We start from the raw sequence: 12,666 nt of genomic DNA, 5'->3' as shown, positions 1-12,666 counted from the left end.
TCCAGTCCAAGTACTCGTGTACGGAGTTTTACACAGACGCCTCGAAGTCACATGCCGGGGTGTTATTAATCCTGCTATTAATCTTGCCGCTGCTATTCCTTCCACAGATCTGAAGCATTTTTTGCGAAGGAAACTGCGAGGCCACTGGCAGCGCTTCTGGGACGCTGAAACAAATAACAAGCTTCACTTGATTAAAGCAGTTAGGTTTCTGGACCCCGTCACGAAAACACGACGAACTGATGTCCTATTCTGTCGTCTCAGAATAGAACATACATATGGCACCCACAGTTTTTTGCTGACTGGTGACGAACTACCAACCTGTGGTAGATGTGGTGAGAGGCTGACCGTTCTCCACGACCTCCTGGAGTGTCGGGAAGCCTAAACAGAGAGAAAGAAATATTTTCCACGAGCTTACCGATATCATGTCCCTCTTCATCCCATTATGTTTCCTGGTGAAGAAGCGCTTTTTAATGCCAAAGCAGCCGTCGATTTCTTGAATGATGTGGTCCTGCATGTTATTAGCCCAACAAGGTCGTAGCACATCCTCTACCCAGAGGATGCCGCTGTGATAGTAGTTTTTATAGCACATGCCTCTAGGCCCTTGTGGTTCAAGGGCTCTGTTTAGGCAGTAGTGCTTTTTGCCTATTACTGCATCTTAAATATTTTAAATGTATCATTCTTTCTCAATGTATTCTTCATTTTCATAGTACTCCTCATTAGTCATTGCCATGATATTAGTACATGTATATTTTACACACTTTACAGCGACTATTTTTAGGCCCCTTTACAGCCACGCCTCATCTGCTTCTCAGAATTCATCGCTCCACTGCAAACTCACAAGCATTGGCATGGTGCTCTTTGGCCATATCTGGCCCTTGCGCCACTGAACAACACACATTTATTCACTTTACCTGTACGCTTTCCCTGCAGTAACCTTGCAGCCTCCTTAGCAAGTAGTACAGTCGAATGCCCTGCACCACAGCATCTGCTCGGCATCTACTTGGCATTTACTCGCTACAGTCATCACGTACCGTGCTATAGCGGGGTAGTAAATTAATGATGCAGTGAACCATTAGCCCTTTATAGCATTCCGCATCGTCAACGCATCACCAATGCTAATGCTGTGGTGCCATCTGCTAACTAGAAATCAAACCAGTTTTACGGCTCGGTGCCGTGTCTGTAGTCTTAGCAGCGTGAACAGCCGATAATTACGACAAGACAATAATTACGACAAAACATACCTAATGATTTGACCTCAGCTTGAGATGAGACTTGGCGATGACGGATTTTGCCACTTTTTTCTTGCTGACAGGGCGGAGAGCCAGTAGCAAGCGCGAATTCGGATTGAAGCGGGTGGTTGGCGCTCTATGAGCGCTGCCATGTTGCCATGGTTAGGGTGGCTATTACGGTTGCCGGCGGTAGCTGCCATAGTAATTCTTGGTATACAATGTGCATGCGTAAAGGTCCTAACATGTCACATATCGCTGTACCGTATCATGTAGCAAGCAAAAACAAAGCTCTCTAGTGTAGCCAATAAACAGCCCGTTATGCCCAGACCTATGGATCGCTGCGCAAGAATATTGCCTGTACACGTCTCGTTCCTTCGGCAGTGCTGCAACCAGCGTGTGAGATGGAGTATAGTGTGTTTTACAGTTTCGATTCATATGGAAAGAAATGCAGTTGAAAGTATGCAGCGCTGTATTAAACGCAAGGGGCTGCACAAAATTCTCATGAAAGTGTTCGTGCACTGCAAACGAAACTGTGATATTTGAAGTAGAGCACATCTTTTTTTCTCCGCAATAAAATTAAAACACGCAATGCTTTACAGTTTAAATGATTGTTCATGATTTTTGTGTCCTTTGGCTAAACGAAACTGTGGATGAATGTAACACATTTTTCTGTCCCTTTGATACCCTTGAAGGGGAGACCCTGCTCTTTGGAGCCAAAAATTGGCCCCAATATCTTATTGCATCCCATTGCTCTAGATTGGTATAGAGCATTTATTTTTGCTTTATTGGATCCATGTGTCATTTTTGATTGATTTAGCCTCTGCCACAATCACCGTAAACATGTTGCGAAATATTTTTTCACATTTTCTCAAAACAGAATTTCTAGTGGTGGATCTAGGTTTATCGTCTTGGAGGGATTATATTTCTGGTTCTACTTATGCTATCGCAATACTTATTTGTCAGAAATGTCGGCAAATAGAGATTGCAGTAGGCATATAATATACGTAAATATTTGGACAGAAATTTTCAAAATATTAATTGGTCCTGGGTGTTACTGTGGGTGCATGCATTAAAAAGTGTGACATGCTGTAACTTTGGGTCAAATCAGTCTAGAACATTCATTCTTATACCACTGCATACGTCGATTACTCGATCATTTTTGTATGCTGATATTCACTACACCATATATATATATATATATATATATATATATATATATATATATATATATATACAGTGTAATCTCGTTAATACGATGCTGCATAATATGTTTTTTCTTATATACGATTATTTTCGGGTAATACGATTTTTGGATGATACGTTTTATTTTCCGGTTCCCGTCAAGATCGTATCAACGAGATTCCACTATACTTTAGCAAGTAGCCCACTTCCAAGCAAGTTATGAATTTTTTTAATTTCTAGGAGGATATTCACCATGCAAAAAAAAATGTATATCTTGAATTAGCACATCGAAATACATGAACTCCGCAAGTTTAATCAAAATCTAACCAGAAATTAAAAAAAAAATTCTTAGATGCAGGGTTTGCAATTCTCCTGAAAATTTACCTTAACATTATGGGAAAAACGGAGATATCAAACAACCGCAAAATTATTTGGTGCCCTGATCATGGGGGAATCGCAGGGGATGAACAGGTGGACTCCCTATAGCTCGAGAATTGGCAAACCAAGCAGGGGAGAACAATAACTGCCTTTTAGCTTCGTCGCCCACTCTCTATCCAAAATTCACAGAGATAGAGCCCACCCCTCTTCAAAAAGCTTGAGACATACTGGAAAAATCGGAATATAGGTCGGACTGGAATATAGGTCGACTCCCCAAACTTTAATTCTAAAAAACTAAAAACGGTATAAACCGGCAAAAAATAACCTGTATGTAAGATGGGGATCGACTTATTGCCGCGGTGTTTTGAAAAAAAGTTTGACCTTTATTCTCGTTTTTACAGTATTGTCTCATCAGCATCTTCAAAGACAAAGATATGCCCCACCGCACCATAAGCTTAGTGCGGCTGAGGCAGCAAATTGGAGAAAAATACAGACAGGTGTATATCCACACCTTAAAAGATTAACGCCATGTTTCCCGAGCAATATAGGCAGGATACTTGCACTTGGTGTGGGGACAGCCCCAGTCTATATCATATATTGTGGGGATGCACCGAAAAACCACAGGAAATCCAAGGTATAACACGGAAGGATAACAATACACATAATACTCTAAGCCAGGAGCTTTGGGAGGCACAACTGTGCAGCTCGGACCTGGAGGAGCAACAAAAACTCCTGTACCCGGCTAAGGCCAATGGGGCCCTGGACTAAAGACCTCAACCAAAAGGCTTCCCCAAAATTCCCTTCACCTTTTTGCCAATAAAGTTCTTCTTCTTCCTGAAAATCTAAACTTCTCACTAGGCTGGAGTCTACATTATGTCAATGTAAAATGTTTCTTGATGATATCAGCGTATAGTGAATATAGGATATAATGAAGTTATTTTCATGTCAGATGCGCCTTTGTTATAACAAGGTTTGACTGTACTCTGAAGCAAAGCAATGACTGTCTTGAGATATTAATACGTTTCTAGTTGTGTACTGCCATGTTCATCTAGCTGCCCAAGCTGCATTTGGTTGCTGAATGCAGTCATAGTTTACGAGTGTTAATAATAATTTAGAGCAAAGCTGTTGATGCTGTTAAAATTACTTTTCATGTCTGGAAGAGCATGAACAAAAATAGAAAATGAGTTCCCAATGAAAGTGTCTACGCAGATACAAAGTTCACATGTTGTTCCTCATATTCGAAAATTCGGTTTAACAGATTAATGGGAAACTGTTGTAGCAATTAACGGGGAGCTCGAAACAATTGCAGTAAGAGTACTGAAAGTTGCTCTGGAAAACTATCTTTATAAACAGACGAATAACAATACTGAGCTGAAACATTGCACAGATATAGATGAGTCCCTTTATGAACTGGTGTGAGCATTAAAAACAGTTTAAAAAAAATTGAAATGTTCTAATTAAACACATTAACCAGAGTGGTCTGCACACGTACAGAGCAGAGATCATGTCAGCAGCGTGTGCCATAAGTATGGAATATACTAGTCTATAGAGGGCACAGTGGTAAGATTCCCTTTGGCATGAAAGTGTGACAGCTTTACTGCTCGTTGATCAATGATTCTGAGATATGCTAAAGTTGTCTTGTGTAGCTATCATAGGCGGTGCATCTATCAAACAAGACGTGCGGTCCTACACCAGGCTGGTGTATACCTGCCTTAGGAAATTAGTGAGTGTTATCTCATGGTGCCAATTTCATGCTGTGTAAATTGTTTGTCAAATGAAATTTGAAGGCATGTGAGGTTGTCTCCAATATCCAGGTTTGATGCACATTGTATTCGAGTGCTTTGTGGGGCATGATTTCATACATTGGCAAACTTTTATTTTTTTTTAAATTTTTTGGGGGAATGAAACCAGAGAAAAGAATGTCTTGGCTATAGATGAATACGCATCTTCATGCCACAGATGTCATGCTCGCGCAAGCTGGCCCTGGATGAGCCCATCAAAGTCACACCTCCCACGTCACCTCTCCGGAATTCTTTGGAAAATGGGTTGGACAATGCTCAACTGTTGACACTGGGCAGCCCTCCACTGAGGAGTGTTGTCAATGGCGCCTGCACTAATGACCTAGCAGCATCAGCCAAGAAAGAGAATCTCGCACAATCTGTCGAGCCAATGGATGTGGACAGCAATGACAAGGAGAACTTTGCTCAGCCGCGTGTTCCAACCCCGAAGCGAAGGACTTACAAGGCTGTACAGGAGGCATCAGGTACATAATTCCCTCTTTTTGCTCTTTGTAGAAGTTTCAACTGTTCCAGATTAGAGTGGTTGGTCCAAGTTGCATTTCGAATAGTACACTCGAACCTCATTATAATGAAGTTGAAGGGGAAGCCGAAATTTCGCTAAATCTAATACTTCGTTATATCTATTCAATACCCTTTACTGCACTTCTATGTGGCCAATGTGGTGCACAACTTTAAAGGCGTGAAGAAGACAACCTTGTGGCCCACCGAACCGCTACGCGGCCACTTATGCAATGAAAATTTAATAAAACAACAGTAAAAGGATCTCTGTGTGCACCATGTGACTTCTTAGCACCTGACTCAACGCCTTAATGATAGCTTTCTTCTGTTCCAACGTGATAGTCTTTCGCTCCTGCTTTCCACTTGGCCACCAGTTACTCGTGGTGGTGGAAAAGACCAGTGCTCCTCGATGGCATATTCAACGAAGGAGTTTTGAACTGCCGCGCTGAACGAGTACTGAATCTCTCGGAAAACTATATGCTCAGCGTGCAGCGGTCGGGTATTTTTTTGGTATCGGAGACGAATCTAATTCATTATATCCATGGGCAAAACAATTTTACTTCGTTAAAATGAGGTTTTAAATACATGGGTCTCTACGCTGACTTCCAGGGGAATTCCATTTTATTTGCTATATTCATTATTTTGTTATATCCTGTTTCGTTATAACTAGGTTTGAGTGTAGTAACTATGTGCTGATAATGGGGCTTGTTACAAATATAAGTAACATATATAAATAACATATATATAAGACTTGTAACAAAAATAAGTTTACTTCCAGAGACAAGATGAAGATTGCACAACGATCTGCATAAAACCACTGCAGCACATGCCATTGTGTGCTATTCTCATCATAGCATGTCAACCACTGTCACTAAATTAAATTTATATCTTACAACAGTGTGCTGAATGCAGCACACTGTTGCATAGATTAATTTGCAGCCTTCTGCAATTGCACAAATTGGGACCAATTCGATCTTCAGAGTTCAAAGCCTCAGTTTTTAATGGCATTTACAGTTGCAGACCAATTTCTTGGACACGGAGGGGGCCTCAGAAGTGTCGAAATAATTAGGCACTCTAAAAAAAAAAGAAGAGAAAGAAAGTAAAAATTATTGTTTACATTGTCAGCAGTACGCAAAATTTGTTAGTAAACGTTGGCTGAGTGTAGCATTTCAGTGAAGTATGTACTTTAAATTTTGTGACAGATGAGGTTATGGGTGTGTTTAGCTTCCGCCTGTTGCGCAACCCAATTGGTGTCGCGCATCATCGTAACATGCAGATATTGCATATGACTTTGACTGCACGATACTGGCAGTGGAAGATTTGTCACAAACGCCCGTGTATCGTGCATTGGGTGCACGTAAATGAACCCCAGGTGATACAGCGGCGTGCCTCATAATCGTGTCGTGGTTTAGGCACATTTTTTGTCTGCATGTGAGCTTTCCCTGTTCCGTACAGTGAGCACAGCGAGCAACTTTGTAGTTGTAGATGCTGGTCGGTTGCGCACAGACCAGGCTGCTACTTCTTGTCAGTGTAGCCCACGTGCAGTATATCATGGCTTGATCGCTTTTAAGGGACCACTGGTATGGATATATTAATAGCAACCTTTCCGCAACGGCTTGCTGCCTGCCACCGTGCTGGTCTGCTGCTGCTAGGTCCGACTAGTAGTGAATATGGCAAAGCAGTTTTGCTTAAATCTTCGAAGTGTAAGAATTTCCATGAAAAGAAATGTTGTCATCCACCTAAGAGTAGTATGAAGCTAGAAAGGAAACCTGTACGAGTTCCTCGTAAGAAAAGTTAAGCATATTTTTTGAATGTTGAGTGGCTTATCTTCAGAAAAAGGGCATAAAGAATAGCTTGCATCAAGCAAATGTTTTCCACCTAATTCCTTGCAACTTATTGTTCACCACACACATTTGCAGCATTTTCTTGTCCTTTCGGTTTTTAAGTTAAAGAACATTAAAAAAAAATGTACTTTAGCTGAAAAAATGTTCTCTCAACACTGCAGCTGCAGTTGGTAATGCAAATTGTTGTTGCAGCAACATTTCATGCTGTGAGGTAGCATAGCATACATTCATGCCTGCAAGAAAGGAGGTCAAAATTGGTTTCTGTAGGCTCTGCTGATGAATATGTTTCATATTCATTAGAGGGTTGCTCTTTTCTGATAAATACGTTTCATATTCATTCTAGGACGGCAACCACATTTCAATTGGAGCAGAATGCAAAAATGCTCGTGTACCGTGTTTTGGGTGCATGTTTAACAAACTCCAGGTGGTAAAAAATAATCTGGAGCCCTTCATTATGGTGTTCCTCATAAGCCACTATGCAGTTTTGGGATGTTAAATCCCCACAATGTAATTTAAACTTGTATTAAAAGAAAAAATGGCTATTCAGTTATCAGGGTGAAAAGTGCTTTGTATTGGAGCTATTGTACGGCTGCTAACTTAGATACCATCAGTTGATTTTCCTTTTTGTTTTTGTGGCATTGTTGTACTTCTCAGTCAAAATTGCCAAAGGCTTGCTTTTACTAATGCCACAGCACCACCCTTTGTCAGCAGTACCAAAAGAGCCTTGACCCGATTGCCTCCAACAGCTGTCTTGGAAAGTTTCACATTTGCAGGTTAATCGAGGGTTGACTTGACAGAGCTGGAATCTCACTGGTTTTTTTAAATGGTAGAGATGTCCCTTGGCCTGGTTAATTAATTTTTTGCGTTGGTTCATACCTCGCAGGAGGGCCCAACAGAGGTTTTCTTGCTTTGATCTCTAGCCTCCTCTTTCAAACCATAAATGACTTTGTAGTAGACAATCCACTGTGGCTGTTGGAGGCAGGCTAGAACTGCTGCTGGAAACCTACTGGTAAAATAGGTACAAACACGCTCCCAGCCAAGTGTACGGCCATTACGGGGCCCCAAAATATGCTTGGAAAGGTGAGCAAATACAGGGGACGTATTCTGAAACGTTCCACTTCGGCCATAATTCACCTAGGCAACAATTTCGCCTTCAGGCGCGCGCTGATTGGCTGGTTGAGCAAAACTGGATTACGTCGGGCTCAACGAGGCAATCAGCTCATCCAATTTTGCTAAAACAGCCAATCAGCACGCACCTGAAGGCGAAATTGTCGCCTAGGCGAACTATCGCCGAAGTGGAACGTTTCATAATACGTCCCCAGCTCTAGGGAATCTTCTCCTAAGCAGAATGCCCTTTAAGTAAACACTATTTGCTTGATGAGTGAGGTAAGAACACCCGAAAGTAAAGCCACAGAAAACATCTCTGAAGCTGTGTAACCTCAGAATACAATGGAATCTGGTTGATACGATTCTGCATACTACGTTTTGCGGGATAATATGTTTATTTTTATTTTCCCGATAATACGATTTGGTTGGATAATACGTTGGATGATACGCTTTTCGGATGATACGCTTTATTTTACGGTTCTCGTGAAGACTCGAGTTAGACTCGACTACGACGCTTGTAGGCTTGGAGGTCGTTTGAAACAAAGTTCTGACCCATGTAAAGAAATCGCAGTGGTGCTTATGCTATGTGCACACCCCTGAAGATAACTGGGCCCGTGATTCTTGTGCTCATTTAAATGGTGCCGGTGGTTACCATTGGCTGGTTTAACTGCCCGCCTCAGGTGGCCGATGTGATTTTTGAGTATGTGGTGGCTCCATGCAACAATTGGTCTTTGTGGCTGCCATTTCGTTGTCGCCACTTGACAGCATACTCGGCGAAACGGCAAAGTTGGGGACTTTGCTGCTTCACCAAAGAGTGAAACTGTGCTACGCTTCACAGAACTGTTTCTTGCCGGCACGCACCAGGGGATGACACAATCGTGGATGGGCAATGTTTATGCTACTGCACCATCGTCATATTTTAATTGTGAGAAATTGCACATTGCTGGGCATGCATCAAAATCAGTGCTGGCGTTGCAACACCGAAACCATTGTGCCTAGTTGGAAACTGTTGTGTTCTGTTCGTTAGCACAGCTGGCCCATGCACACGTCTGAAGGGGAAAGTGCACTTGTCATTCAAAGAATGACTGAGGCCTCCGATTACAATTTTAGGTGCTGCTGTCGCGTTTGCAGCCGGGAGATGTCTGACCATTGCTGCTGCAGTTGGCTGCTGCTCTATGCACTCTGCTTTCACTGTTGCTGCCTCACGGTTTTTCAAATTTGAGTTGTAATAGAGAGTGTAGCTGTATGGAATTGAAAAGAACAGTACATGTTAAATTCAAGCCGCCAACAAGCATGAAGTATCAAGGCCGCCTGACTGATTGGATATCTGGTTTTTGGTTGGTTGAAGCTGCTGAAACACTATCGCAGCTGTGGAAACACTTCAAGCATTTGTTTCTTTTCCTTTCAACCAAAATTTAGGCTCCAGAAACTACTTAAACACAAAAGAAAAACCATTTCATTGTGACAAAGATGGTGTGGGGGAGACTTACCGAGCAGCCTTGTTGTTGTCGGTGCAGAGAGCAATTATTTTATATAATAATAAATTACTATTATTCTTGCCACTAGCGAATGTGGGAGAGGATGACGTGCACATTATTTTCGTTAATGTTTGAGTCAAAGCAGTAGACGATAGCATTGAGAATTTTGCAAATGGGACTGAGCAGTAAACAATTTTTTGTGGTTGTTCAGCATGTGAAACCTTTGGAAAAATCATGTGATATTGAGTTACGCCTCAGCAGACATTCTTTTGAGACTCAATGAAAAGGCAACAGGAGCACTACAGAAATTCTTTAATGGCTTTTGTAAGGGAAAGCATATCAAATATCACCACGGTAGCTTTGTCAGCATTGCAGACGTGATAGTAGAGTTGGTAATATCGATGAACGTATAATCGATTAAAAGTATCCCGCAACACGATTAATCTTCATTGATGTCCCCCTTTCGTTTAATTGACTTAATCGATTAGACATGTTCCATTAAGCGTTTCCGAGAGTTTGACAGAAGTTGCGCGAAAATGTTGAAATCATACTAGAATGGTGGAGCACGAGCAGTGACTGTGCGGCTGGGGTAGAGCGACTGTCGACTGTTTTTCTAAGTCCCGAGTGATGCCGAGCTGAATGCTTCCCCTTGCTTCACCCACACCGCACACGCCACCACACCACCCGAAGCCGCATTGAAATGCTGTCGCAATTCACGGCATACTATAACCACCCAGTCGTTGATCGTCGGGTCACTCCTAGTCCACTAAAGACGCGGCACGCGCGTGGGTTTGGAGCACGTATTTGACATAACGATGAGGTTCATGTCGATTCCAGCAAATGTGTAGCTTCCGAGCGTCTATTCCCGCATGCTGGTTGTGTGGTCATTCAAAGAAGGTGTCGGTTTCACGCGAACATCGCAGCCATGTAATTGATATTACTTCGCTCTGTAGAAAAGATCACGTGGTTTAAAATCCTAAACCATGGTTTTGGGGGAGGTGGTGGTGGGGTTGCAGCAGACAGCGTTAGCCTGGCATACACAGCCGGCAATTGTTCTGCCCGAGCCTCCTACGAGTTGAGATAAGGGGTGGGGTGTCACCAGGTGTCTATGAGCCCCGTGTCTCACAGGAAGGCAATCAGCACTTGTTGCACTCTCTTCCTGATTGTCGCATGCTCTCCGGGGCAAATGACGTCTTCAATTGTCCTGTTTCTGTGTCAAACTGTGGGCATAGCCAAATGAAATGTTCAATGTCGCCCATATCACCACAGAAGGCACAGAGTGGGGAAGCGCACCGTCCAGTCATGAGTGACCTAGCCAGGGTGTACGCAGAGTCAGTTCTGATGTGGTACAACAACTTTGCTTCCTCGTGAATAAGCCCATGGATCACACAGGTTTGGTGTGTAGTCTTGTGGATTGCCCTAAAGTGATAACGGATTGCATCCTCAGAGTTCTGAAAGATCTGTGGCGCTCGCACTTTTGGGACACATATTAGTGCTAGGTGTGCAAGAGCGTCATCTTTTTCGTTTCCTTCAATTCCTACGTGGGATGGGATTCATTAGGTTTTTACGTTAAATTCCTTGCTTATTAGATCTTTTATCAGTGCTAAAGATTGCCTTGTAAATTTCTCTCGAGGTAGGCCAACATATAATCGTTTTAATGCTGACTTTGAGTCCATCAGCACGACAATATTTCGTGCAGAATAGGCCCGAAGTTTTCGCAAGGCCGTGGTAAATGCGGCGATTTGTACCGTTGTAGAAGAACCTATGCGATTTAGGCGGCCAGACCATGATACATCAAGGGAGGGTATGCAGAATACTGCTGTGCAACTATCTGTTTCTGCACTCACCGACCCGTTTGTGTATGCTTGTAGGTGGCTTTGGTACGCTGTGCTCAAGTGGTCCAGTAAAAAAAAACTTAGCTTCGGCAGTTGGCATGGTGCGTTTCGCCGGTAACCGGGGTACATTGAGACAGCAGGTAATGTCCGAAAAAGACCATGGCGGGTCGAGGCGACTCCGTTTAGGCCATTCCAATCCTAAAGATCGGGTGGTGTGCAGCGCCACATGGAAATAAGAGTGAATCCTTGTTCTTAGCCACTGGAGAAGCACTGTGCCTGGGGGCACTCGCCCAGCCTTAGTAGCAGCGTGAACAAGGCCTGAGATACCAAAAAGCAGAGTGAGAGAGACTTCTTCACCAGTAACCTTTTTGTATGAAGCTGCCTGAGCAATTCCCATCGCCAAGCGAAGTCCCTTTCTCATACCTGCCAACTCTTCCGAATTTTCCGTAAAGTGTACGAATTTGTACCTGTCTTACGATATTACGAATGTCGGCGCAATTTTTATGGAAAAAGTGGTTATATTCTCGAAATTTTTTTTTTTTTCATTCCTAATAAAGTCACACCGTTGCTGGTGGGCGGGGGCGCCACTTACATAGGGGCACATAGAGATGGGGGTGTGCGCCGTAACTTTTATTATCTGCAGAGTAAGGACATTTTTCACTCTGTGATGTTGCCTTTGTCATCGGGTTGTTGGACGACCTGACGACGGCTGGAAGTCGCTGGTTGTCGTTACTCTCAACATAGAGACCCACCTGTACGTAAGTGGCGCCCCCAGAGACGACAGCAATTTCGGGTCGATGCGGCAGGCACAGTTTCTGTATTGGAGGCTGTGGCTTGTCGTCTCTCCTGTCACCTTCGCTAGGCTTTTTTTCGCGAGTATGACCTGTTTTGTGGGCCTCGGGCACTGTGCAACTTCGGCACTCCGGCGCTTCGAAGCCATAGCACTGCGAAGTGGGATGGCGGGCTCGAAGCTTCGTCAGTAGTAGACTATCAGTACTTCCAAGTGGGTTTGAAGTCGTACACCTCGGCAGAATTCCCGTGCCCCCCCCCGGTCGCGAGTTTAAGAATTTGAAAGTCTTGAGGTTGGCAGGTATGCTTTCTATATACTGCTTCCAAGCGCTCGAATTGACTCAGTGATGGTGGTATGAGCTGCAGTTGACAGAGAATGCGGCTTGTTATCAGTGCAGCGTTCAGTTTAAGCATGGACATTGGATTGTTTGCCCAACTTACACCTGCCAAGGGACAAAGTGCATTGACTCTTTGCACTTAAGCAGCCACAACACTTTCAACCACGAGTCACCACAGTAACTTGCCGT

General features: G+C 43.3%; 1 protein-coding gene across 1 annotated transcript in view; it reads left to right on the top strand.

Moving 5' to 3' along the window:
• LOC119438181 (maternal embryonic leucine zipper kinase) overlaps window positions 1–12,666 on the top strand; it is a 123,751-nt gene that overhangs the window by 31,075 nt on the left and 80,010 nt on the right. Inside the window, exon 11 of the mRNA XM_037704768.2 lies at window positions 4,749–5,052. Within this exon, the coding sequence (XP_037560696.1) occupies window positions 4,749–5,052 (304 nt within the window). The remainder of the gene's footprint in view (window positions 1–4,748; window positions 5,053–12,666) is intronic.

Source organism: Dermacentor silvarum, chromosome 1 (genome assembly GCF_013339745.2).
Source record: "Dermacentor silvarum isolate Dsil-2018 chromosome 1, BIME_Dsil_1.4, whole genome shotgun sequence".
Classification (NCBI taxonomy): domain Eukaryota; kingdom Metazoa; phylum Arthropoda; class Arachnida; order Ixodida; family Ixodidae; genus Dermacentor; species Dermacentor silvarum.
This window is presented reverse-complemented; position numbering and strand designations above follow the sequence as displayed.